Source organism: Thermobia domestica, chromosome 8 (genome assembly GCF_964235325.1).
Source record: "Thermobia domestica chromosome 8, izTheDome1.hap1.1, whole genome shotgun sequence".
NCBI classification, from domain to species: Eukaryota; Metazoa; Arthropoda; class Insecta; order Zygentoma; family Lepismatidae; genus Thermobia; species Thermobia domestica.
In genome coordinates this window covers 205,947,472-205,959,966 of record NC_137461.1, presented here as the reverse complement: position 1 = coordinate 205,959,966, position 12,495 = coordinate 205,947,472, and the positions used below count along the sequence as shown (strand labels likewise).

Sequence of the window (12,495 nt, the reverse complement as noted above, 5' to 3'; positions counted from 1 at the left end):
AACAGTTTCACCTCAGAAATTAGATTTATCTACCGTAATGTAAATCTCACCCCCCCCCCAATAAGCCCCAAATCTGTCCGCCTCTCAATGTTGAAGACAATTCTGCTCCTCTGATCCTCCACAGCATTGTTTTTTCAACTTCATAAATGTTTTGAACATATCTAACAGAAAAAAAAAAGTTATGGGAATGGTATTACCAGACCCACCTTCAATGTTGAAGACAGATTTGCGGCGGTGTTATACAGAACATTGTGTTGATTTAAATTATTGAGTAGCAAGTTATTGCGCAATTGGCGATATCTATTAACGTCAGCCAAACAATCTATTGCGCAGGTAGAGATATCTATTAGCGTGACTATTTACTATTAGGAATTAACTTGATGCACAGACTGAGATATTTTCATTTTATTATTAGGATTTTTCCATTCTTTGTAAGATCACAATACATTTGGTTTCCTAACTAATTAAAGTATTTCAGCTATTTTTTCTAAAACTTCCTCTCCTAAGATTTTAGCAATGACGCACTTTGTGTTATATCGCCCTCCTTCTTGTACCCTTGCCTTCAGAACATATACGTCTATCTAAAATTTTAATTTGCCACGTGGAGGAAGACTTCAATCTTTATATAGTAGAAAAATAATAAAATAAAATAAAAATTAAAAATAAAGAAAGAAAACTTTTTACTGGGGAAGATTCGTTATGTGATATTATCTACGTAAGTCAAGGTAATGAATCATAAAAAAAGAGAGTTGTAAACATAAAAAAATCACTCACGTATGGCAAAGGAAGATAAAAATAATCACATACTTCCAGCCGTAATTGATGCCTCCCTAGAGATTGACGTAAATCCCCATTCCCTTAACAATTTCCTACAAGAGGTCGGTGTTCTGGATATATTGTATATAGTTTGGTGAATAAAAAAATGAAAACAAAGCAAAAGATCAAACAACAAAGATAGAACAAAGACCCCATGAACTAATTTCATTATAGCTACTTGAAAAGAACACAACACGCTATTAGTAGCAAAAATACTATGAATATCAAACCGGAAATTATGGTAAATCTGAGTCTAAAGACGTTTCTGTGCATAAATAAGTCCTTCCATCCGCAAAGGAAGTTGGGAGAATATATATATATATAAAGGAAAGATACTGAGACAAATTAATATGACAACCGAATCATTAGTTAATTTTTGAATTACAGTCACATGGTTAGAACGACCTTGGGTTAAACCTGTTTCTGAATATTTTTTTCTTCTGCTCCCAGTCTTCGGATATAGCAGATTCTACATATAAAAATAGGAGTTAAAAACAAATCCTTGCTGTATTAGAACGGAAGTTCCAGTGCACATTGTGTCTGGTGAAGAACAACTGCATAACGAGGTTTCAAACAAAAATATACAATGATGCAAAAAATCTGCAGGCAACACACAACCCTGCTAGTGGCTGTAATTTTATTTATTTTTATTCTTGGCATTTATGGAAACCAATTACGTAAGTAGATAAAAATACAACTCTTATGCTTTGATACATTTAAAGGTTTTAATTTCGGAATAGCATGGAAGCAGAATATACGAAGTTTCTATTAAGTGTAAATGTGATTTCGTTAACTTTCAATGAACAAATATCTATACTAGAAAACTATGCCGCTTGATTGACCTATATTTTTCTTGTGAATATTTTCGGAACAGTATAACGTTCTTCGTCTATCTTTTTAAGTTGTAAGAACTTAATCTCAAACCAACTACTTCATTTCAAACCTATAGCTTCTCCAAGTTGCATAAAAGGGAAGTCCATGTCTTTAGTCACTTTTTGAAAATAATACTATTAGCTGACACAAAGTTCTTTGTAAAGAATTTCTTTAAATTTTCTATCAGAGAAACTATTCATGTTCTGATGTACATTTTGCAAATGTTTAAAAATTATTTTTGTGAATGCACATTTCTATTTATCTATTTAACAATTTGAGTTGAAATATTCAAGCAATTCCTTTATATACCGTAAAATTCCATTTATCCGGTGGATAAGTTGATCGGATTGTCGCAAGTTCGGATTACTTCAAATAACTTCGAAACAGTAGAAAATATTAAAACTCTATCTATAGCAACAAACCACGTTTATTATGGCCCATTTTAAGATCATAGGCCTAAATTTATATACTACTATTATATTGTAGTATACGGTCGAACTGTATTATATACATGTACTATATTTGCAACAACGGACAAATACATTACATAATTTTTAACAATCACAAGCTATGTGATGATGAATATGATTGTGGACCTCTAGCTACATTTAATATTTGCAATCTGTCTTTTTCTTTTCCGAATTAAGCGAAGTCTGGGTAGAGTCCCGATTAACAAGCTTTTATTGTATTTGAGTTTCAATAATTATTCGCAATTCTTCTTGGATTTTTTTTTCTCATTCAGCTTTTCATTTTGATTTGAGTTTAGTGTTCCTTTCTGCAGTGAAGCTATATGAGACGTTGACCTACAAGTCAACGTGGGATTCGAACCACATGAGTCCCTGCCAGAAATCGAATCTGGGTCTCCCGCGTCAAAGGAGTGTACGTTAATCATATAGCCACAAGGAAACTCTCATTCAACTTTTGAGGATACGTTGAATTTTGGAAAGAAATATTTCTTATATTTCTGTCACATATTTTTGGTCAATTCAAAGTGCATTAAATCTCATTTTCAAATGTTTAGTCTTTTGCATATGTAATGAGTTCTTCGTATTACCAAAATAGTTAATTATTTATTTATGGAATGATATAATATTGATTTAAGAATATTGAGTTCTCGATTACATGTTCCAATGCACATATCTCGACGACTGCAGATGTAAAATTAATAAATCTCTCTATATTTCTCTTACTCACTCCATCACACACCAAAAAAAGAAAGTTATAAAAATGTCTGCTTTTAGGATTTACCAATTTGCAAACAGAGCTGAGTGGGGCCAGATGGCGTGTACATCTAAAAGGGTATCGACAACGCAGCAGGGCGAACCAAATGACAACCTCCTTCCCCGCGTATTTCTTTTCTGTCTGCAGCACCAAGATGATCACATACTATCTGTTGCTAACACATTCGCGATAGTATAGGATGCCATTGAATTCCATTTAAAACTCGTATCTATTATGCATAAAAGGAACATTGATCAGTGACCGTTACGTTGCTGAGGTATTTGATTTCACTGTAGTCCCACTTTTGAAGTTCAACGTACGGACGTACAGAGTATGTTCTAATGTTTCGTTGGCCTGAGTGGCTACCTGACTTCTCTCCTATTGAACATGTTTGATCATTAAAAGTCACATGATGATCAAACCTGATGTCAGGTAGATGTTCAAACCTAATGTTTAGAATAACTAAAGAGTTTCTGCATCTCTAAGTTTCGCCGTATCACATAGTCTTTAACGTTCATCAGTTACTGATCTGTATGTTCTGCTAATCTCTCGAGGAATGTCTCCCACTGCACACTGCGGTAAAATTAATCGTTCTGCCGTAATATATCTTTCTGGGAAGTTCGGAATTAATACAGAGGGACATAAAGAATAAGTACTGCCTAATGATTTTCTTACGGCTAGAGTTCTAAAAAAAAAGTTTTTCTGTTTATTTTTTGAATAAAAAACGCTGTGTTTTTCACGTTCTTTTTTAGGTTTCTTAAAAATACAATAATTCCTTTGCTTCTATCCATATCAACGCTTTTGATGGTTGTTTAGAACCGTAGAAAAATACTATCCTAACTATATCACTCATAATACAGTGAAACCTGTTTATGTTAGTCACCATCGGTTCCAGTGAAAAGTGACCATCTTAGATAAGTCGTCAACTTACAGATTGTTTCTGAAGTTATATCTATTACAGCAATGTAACAGCTTCTAGTGAAGTAATGAAACCATAAACTAAGAATTAAAAAATCATCATTTTTATTTATAAAAATCACAATTGCAATTCGGTAGGTGAAAATGGAACTAAGTTTTTAGTTACATCTTAACTTTTGGATACATGCATAACATTTTTAAAAATCACAAGGACAGTATTTGTAATCAAGAAATCGTTGGAAGCAGAGGCAAAATAGTCAAGAAACACCTGTAGTCAAATAACAATGTTTGTCAGTAGTAATTAACAATTCGGATAAAATCACGAAAAAGATGAAAGGAAAGCTCAGGGTAAATTAAAGTTCAAAAATACTTATTTTTGCATCATTAGATACCAACATTTTTCAGAAAATGTAATTAGGATTTTCTAAGATTTTGTAAATTTTTATATTAGCTTTTTGCAAAGTAAAAAGGAAAAATAATTAAGGCAAACAAGGACAATAGTCCAAATAAAATGACCAAGTTTGTAATTAATCGTGTACTCTAAGTAAAAAAAAATAATTAAAATATTAAACAAATAAAGAAAAATAAATTGTGTTATATCATAAATTTTGTTATATCAATTACGAAAGGAATATCGAATTCGTTCCTCAAATTGAAAGAGTGAAATACTGTGAATATCCAAGAGTATTGAGTTCATAACCAGACATAGTATGTCAGCTTAACTCTATAATAGATCATTTATAGTTTTACTCAATGCTTAACCAAACAGAAATAAGCTAAATATTTAAGTATTCAAATTTGCCTGTCACTTTCAGAGACCTCCTAATATCATGTTACATGCAAAATAGACAGTTAAAGTTCTCTGTTATCATACTTTACCTTATTGCATATTTCGCTTGGTTTAGACCAACGAATGGTCTCTCTTGCTGTATTTGTAATTTCTTATAAACCTTTCCATTGCGATGTTCGATGCAGGACCCAGATTGCAGAATGATTTTTTAGTTGTAAACTTGGCCATTTTATATGTATTATTGTCCTTGTTTGCCTTAATTATTTTTCCTTTTTACTTTGCCAAAATCTAATAAAAATTTACAAAATCTTAGGAAAATCCTAATTACATTTTCTGAAAAATATTGTTGTTATCTAATGATGTAAAAATAAGTTTTTTGAACTTTAATTTACCCTGAGGTTTGCTTTCATCTTTTTCGTGATTTTATCCGAATTGTTAATTACTACTGACAAACATTGTTATTTGACTACAGATGATTCTTGACTATTTTGCCTCTGCTTCCAACGATTTCTTGATTACAAATACTGTCCTTGTGATTTTTAAAAATGTTATGAATGTATCCAAAAGTTAAGATGTTACAAAAAAAAAAACTTCCTTCCATTTTCACCTACCGAATTGCCACTATGATTTTTATGAATAAAAGTGATGACTTTTTAATTCTTAGTTCATGGTTTCATTTCAATGTATACATGGCCGGATTTAGGGGGCTGCAAAGGTGCACGTGGACCCCCCTTGGTTGTAAATATATACTATCTAAAATGAGAAGCTAGCAGTGAAAATAGCAACACATTCCGAAACTTTCTGCTTTCCGTTTCCGTTTGGGGTTTTAAAAAAGCAGAGCTTTGCAAAAGCAAGTTTATTTTCTGAAGGTTGAAGCAAAAGGATTCACCAAGCAAAACAATATAATATTTTTAAAGTAGGAAAGAAAGCAGAAGGCAGAAGAGAAGGACATTCTAATTAATTTTTTAATTCTGAAAATAATTTTCTATTGCTGTGACATTTGAAATGAAATTTTAATAAAGGTACACAGATAAAAAAAAAAAGAAAGAAAAAGAAAAAAACAATGCACGCGCCTCCGTCGCACTGTCTCAGACCGTCATAAACGGCTGTCTAGCTTGTCTGTACGGATCGTCCCTAGCTACTTTGTCACTCGAAAAGATATGCCTTACCTTTTCTAGTGTTCTATAGACATTGTTATCATGTAATAGTCGAATAAATTAGGTAAACAGGGATTTTCAAAATATCCCGTTAGCAGCTCGTACTTACACTCCATTAGAGCCTGAAAAGATCAAGTGGATTTTTTTTTTTTTTGCCAATTGCGGTAGATTTGTAAATAATTGTACGATGACTTATTTTGACACACTGAATAGAATCAAAGAAGGAAAAAAAATTTTTTTGCAACAATCAAAATGTTTGCTTTAAATTAATCTTTCTGGCATCGATTTTATAGTGTTTCTAACATATCATCTTATTTTTGTTTCAATTATTAGATTGTTATAATTTTGATGTGCTTAATTTTTCTGGTGGTTTGAAAAGTAGTAAGTGGCTCATGAGCAAGGATGCAAAATCAGGAAGCATTAAGAATATAATGTATTCGTTTTCCGTTGCTATTTACAGAGGAAAAGATTTTTTCTTTAAATAATTTCTATTTCCTCTCTTTTCCTTTTTTTCCTTTCTGTATAAACAAGTCACGACATGGAAAAGGTGAGGCGTTGTCTAGGACAGAAACACCATAATTCAATATCAAATTCTATCAAATAAAAGACTAGTATACCTGAGTAAACAACGAATATTTCTAAAGGGAAAAAGAGAAAATTAACTCAAGGCTAGTACTGTGACAAAGACAAGTGGAAAAACCAGGAGAGGAAATTAAAGAAAAACTAGCAATAAAGCTAGCAAGGAAGAAATATGGAGAAAGACTTCCGAATGCAAAATAAGGAGAAAAAAAAACAAAGAATTGTATGAAGCATATGAACTTAGACTATTGTGCATAGACAAAGGTAATAACATTCCAGCTTCGTGACTTAAAGTTTACATAGGCCACGCTGACCTTTAGCCACATCACACATGCATTTGCGTCAGAGAGAAAGAGAGACTTCAGCTTCGAAAATATCTCCAAAGGAACATCTGCGAGTCTTGGCACTTGCTCTTTTGTTGCGTGAGAAGCAATAAAACGAAATGTGAATTTCTAACACACCTTATACTTAAACACGTAGAAAATACAAAATACTCGTATATCCAAACGAAGTTTACGCACCGAAAATACTTCAATTGATGTACCGGGTGTATCAAAAGTACGGTTTCATAGGACAACTATGATATGTTTAAAGATGTGAAAAATAGAAAGAGAAGAAAGTTGTTGGAAAGAGAAGGAGTTGTGTTATTTTCAATCTAAAATAGGGAATTTTTCCGATCACAACAGCCGTTTGAACACCACACTGCTAAGGTGCCCTATATTAAATGAAAAAGTAACGTTGATAGTTCAGCAGGCTATTTCCATGGCCCTTCACCATACCAACAAAGCATTTGTGTTGGGAAATTAATTTCGGGCATTCTAGGTTCCTTTACACAACGATGTGCACGTTCAGCATGTCATTTCTTGCGTGTCCTTAAGTTCCGTTCGACCAGTCTACTGAACTGGACACGTTATTTTTTCAGTTAACATAGAATGCTTTACCAGTGTGGAGCCCAAACGACTGGTGTAACTTTAAAAAAAAATAATCAATTTTTGATTGGAAATCATCTATTTCCAACAATTTCGCTGCCTTTCTATTTTATCATGGAATTGAGCAATGATCCGGGGCTTTTATTATACAACGATAGTGTGTTATATATCGTTATAGTGTTAGATCTGAAGTGACTAGCCAAAACGAAGTATATACTATTGAAAAATCAGCGAAAGATATACAACAATTGGAGTTGCCACAGAGCCAGATAAATTCCAAATTGGAGCAATTTGAGTAATCACACAGTGCTAAGCTGGAACAATTGTTACAGAGTCTGAAAAGTAAGTTTGACGGTATGGAAACACCGATATACGCTAAATCTCCCCTTTTATCCTCACTTAATTGAAGCCACATGAGAATATAAAATGTGTGTTTATATAACATGATTACATACACGTTTTAATCACTTAAAATTCACTATATTTTGAAATAAGTATTAATGGCGCACCAACAATGTTATGCACGTCTTTATTATATGACGTCTTTCTGAGTTATATCTTGATAATTACTTATTTAAATAGTACATGGTAACGAAACTGTTACCTTAGCAACCGTACCACTATCATGACAACCAATAACCAAACATTTTCCACGTAGCCATGGAAAAATAAACATTTACAAAACAAGATCATTCATCACATTCACTATAACATTTCCTTTTCTTATTCTGTTATGTAGCTAGTGCCAGGTGTAAAATCGCTTTTGTTCTGAGTATTATAAATACACGTTATCTTTGTATATGGCTCCCGAACTATGGAACTTCTTAAGTTATCTATAATTTGAGAGAGAATCCTGGGGCCTTGATACAATTTACATAATATATATAGTCACATTTTTTGAATTGTTCTCATATATTTTAAAATTACAATACACTGATACATTACATTTCGTTCCCCGTATTATTTTTTGATGTCTGCGAGAATATAATTCGAACTGTGGAGCATCTTATCGTTATAATTACACCCTGTATAATTTATATGAAATAAAAATTGTTTTCAGATTTTGTGATGATATTAATTTACAACCTTATTTTACAAGCAGTGTGTGTAACTGTTAGGGTTATGTGTCACTACTAAGAATATGTGTATGTCACTCGCAGAAGACACGTTCTGATAGTTAACATCACTTTTTTAACATATACAATACATAAACGTATAAATTATGCTTTCCAGCAGAAATATCAATTATTATTGGCAATGAACGACATAGTGTTTAACGCCATAAAAAATTGTTTTACTCTATTTATTGAAATGAAATGAAATTTTGAGTTTTACGTCCCACGGTTATGCCCGTTAGGCTAAAGGAGACGGTGATAATGAGTAATGAATGAAATGGTGGAATGAAGAAAGTGGGAGGAAACGGGAGAACCCCGAGAAAACCCACGCACACGGTGTTTGTCCACCACAAAGTTCACTTGGCGGGAGCAGGGTTTTTACTCTATTTATTATTATTATTATTATTATTATTATTATTATTATTATTATTATTATTATTATTATTATTATTATTATTATTATTATTATGAACTTGTTAAGTATTCATAACCTCATGTAACTTTGTGTTATCTATATGTACTAAGTATTTACTCGCCATCCTATAATATGTAAATAATTTCTGAAAGGGAGAACCACAAACAGTAGAAGCTCGGCCTCTTCCTGAATCGCTATAAAGATTGTTAAGTAACTGTTTTGTACTCATATAGATATTAATAAATTCTAATTCTAATTCTACTTTCTCGAGAACTACGTATCAAAATTTATCCGTAAGCATAATATTCTATTAAGCTCAAAGTGATCTATCGATTCATTATGCTTTATCTTTGGACAATATTTGAGTTAAATGGAGATTTTAGTTTAAATATTAAACATTCTTTTGGAATATATATATATATATATATATATATATATATATATATATATATATATATATATATATATATATATATATCTTTATACTAACAATTTGGTAGAACTTAAGACCAAAATGAAAAAAGAAATCTCACTTAGCCAAATATTTTTATTTCTGTCTTAAATTTTACAAAAAAAACTAAGATTTTTGCACTCTTGTTTTTTTTTTTATTTAAAAAAACAAAGCAAGGATCTGTTTTTGGTTAGAGCTCAGAGGGATTATGGTCGACCAGACAGCTTTTAGTTGCGTGATTCATACTAAGCACAGCGTCTGTGAAAGGTTTATTCTGGTTTTGTAAATCGACGTTTAATACTTCTTATTTTATGTTATTTATCTATAAGAAGAGAAAAAAAAATGAAATTAAATCCTTAAATTTAACGTCCCATAATTATGCCGTTTAGGTTAAGGGAGACGGATGATTGAAGCAAGTGAATAATGATAGAAGAATCGGTGGAATGAGCATCTAGGAGAAAATAGGAGTACTTCGAGGAAACCCACGAACGCAATGTTGTTAATCACAAATTTAGGTAAGCAGTCTACCACTGAGCCACAGTGCTCTCCAATCACTGTTAGAAGAGAACAAATAACAATATTGATGCTACTTACCATTGTATATTTTTTATATATAGGTCTAGAGTAGAGACCTGCACGGGCCAAATTTTACGGCCCGAGCCCGATCCAGCCCAAATGTACCTAGGCCCGGCCCAGCCCGGGCCCGAAAAATTTTGGGGATTTTCGGCCCGAGCCCGGCCTGATAAGTTTTTTTAAAATTCTTGGCCCAAGCCCGGACCGGGCCCGATGAATTTTAAAAGTTTCATTTTGTAACATTTTTCGCGGGCACACTTCTTCAACGTTTGCCATTATTCTAATTATCGTTTAACGAAAGTCAATAATTATTAAAGAATTGCAATTAATCGGCCCCAGCCCGGTCCGACCTGAAGGGAAATCAGTGTCGGCCAGCCCAAGCTCGGCCCGGCCCAAAGAAATAAGCCCGGGCCGGGCCGAAAGCCCGACCCATGCAGGTCTCTAGTCTAGAGTACATAAATAATGCGTTCCACCAGAATAAAAACTCTCAACTGCGTCAAATTGGCAACTAATGACACACTTATCAACTCCATAAAAAAAATATTTTCCAGATTTTCTCGAAACGTGCGATCAGAGTTTATCTGCAAGCATAGTGCTGCTTTTCCCATTAGATCGACCAGGCCCAGACCTAGAGCGGAAAATTTTTAAAGAGGCAAAATTTAAAATTTAGTTTTAAAAAATCAAGAACAAATAGAAAATTTTTACATTTGATAGAAGCGCCGTGCTCGTCAAATGTAGGCAGTAATAAATACGGAATAGCTTACGAAATGTAAAAATAATTCAGAACATATTGTATCATGAGAACCAGAGGAACGTAACGGCATTTTCTTAGGTTTACAGGAGAGAGGACAAAAATATTATTTGCTTAGAAAGATGTGTTTTTAAAAAGATTGTAATTGAGCTACATTACAGATAGATGATCGACAAGGAGAATAGATGGTGTTTCGTACATTTACACCAACTGGAGTTTTCAAAATTATGTCCAAACATAAAGAAAACGAAAACCGCATTTTTGGAGTTACGTTCCTCTGGTTCTCATGCGAGAACATTTCCCATTTGTTTCTTTTATGTAGTTGTAGCTTTAACATTTAGTGACTGGTATTTAACTGTAATAAATTGTTAATTTTCTAATTAAGCATAATTTAGTTAAGTTTTATTTTTAAGCTTGGGATAAAGTTGATGGAGAAACATGTAATTATTGAGAAACATGTAAAAGTGCCTAGGGACGCCAAGCTCCTAACTGCGGCATTGCGCAAGCATATCATTTTGTTGAGAATATGTAACCTATCGATTGATTTCTATCGTGCTTTTAGACGATATAATAGATTTAAAAAAATAAATTCAAAGACTTTGTTATAATATTGGAGACTACATTTCGTTTAGTCTTTTTATAGTGCAGATTGACCAGATTTACAGAATCACGAAACAGGACACTCGGCAAATTGGGATAATTTGGCAGTCTATCTAGGTATAATCATTCTTGTCATTATCCGTGATGGCAGTGAGAAAAAAGTTTCCATCTTTTCAAAAATAACCATAGATTAAATCAAACAAATGTGAATTTCCTTTGGCAAATTGAGTTCTTTCTTTCTATCTAAAATTTGAAAATCAAACGAATAGTTGCGTGAATGTGGTACGGTATTGAAAAAAAAAGATAGATGGTCAGCTTTCTTGAACAGGACTTATACATTGATAAGTTTGTGCTAATATAGGCCTACTTGTTTATGCGTAGATTTAAAAAAAAAAAAGTATCTTTTCAAAGAACGTTTAAAATTACTATGAAGCTATGACAGTTACACTGTTAACTTTTCATAAGATTGGATTACGTAAGATGTTAGAAAAATATAAATACAATACCTCCCATCTGACTGCTTAATTTCAATTCCCTATTATTCTTCCATAATAAAAACGACCTTCAAATTTGCGTTCCTCAAGGGCAAACAATTTATATTCGTGACTAATTTCTTTCGAGAAAGACCTGCTGATAAATATAGTTAGTTCTTTACTTCATAATATTTATTCTATATGCCTTTCAAGTTTTATATCTTGTTTTGACGCCATTGTTTTCGAAATATCAAATCACCCTCCAGAATAACTCGAAATAATTTTCCAAGAATTTCCATAGAAGAGTGACAGCATGTATTTAATGTTTGACAGATCATGCAGCATGCGATATATTATTTATACTACTTTCAATATGTTAATGAGACTTTGAGAGATTTTGGCACTTACAATAAATTTTCAAGAAGGAAAGAAAAGTATATACAGGGTTATTTATATAACTCTGGTAATCTTCTGGTGGTATAGAAATGTTACGAGAATCTCGTGTTTTTATTATCCTTATTAGACATTAAGTCAATGTAAGTTACGCAGAAGGAACAAAGGGAAACATTCTATGGAACAATAAATAAATAAATAAGTAAATAAAAGTAAAAAATAAAATAAAAATTTAATAACATACCAATTGTCAACCGAAACGGATAAGAGGAATAACATCAGACAGAAGTAAAATTCTGCTTTGACAGTATATAGGCCCTACCTCTTATTTCTTTCGTAGCGCCGTTCTTGAGCTATTGTGTTACCTCTAATTAATATTTATATTCATATAATCTCTATATATGAAGGAAGTGCTGATTAACTGACTGATCAAGGTCTAGA

At 32.5% G+C, this 12,495-nt stretch overlaps 1 protein-coding gene across 2 annotated transcripts in view; it reads left to right on the top strand.

Annotated features, from left to right (window-relative positions):
* The window catches only part of LOC145693419 (protein takeout-like), an 87,476-nt gene that overhangs the window by 10,574 nt on the left and 64,407 nt on the right, over positions 1–12,495 (top strand). Inside the window, exon 2 of one of the 2 annotated variants that reach the window (XM_081769389.1) lies at positions 1,267–1,493. The exons of the other annotated variant lie outside the window; for it this stretch is intronic. Coding sequence (XP_081625515.1) covers positions 1,403–1,493 — 91 coding nt within the window. The 5' untranslated portion in view covers positions 1,267–1,402. The remainder of the gene's footprint in view (positions 1–1,266; positions 1,494–12,495) is intronic. 2 annotated transcript variants of the gene reach the window in all.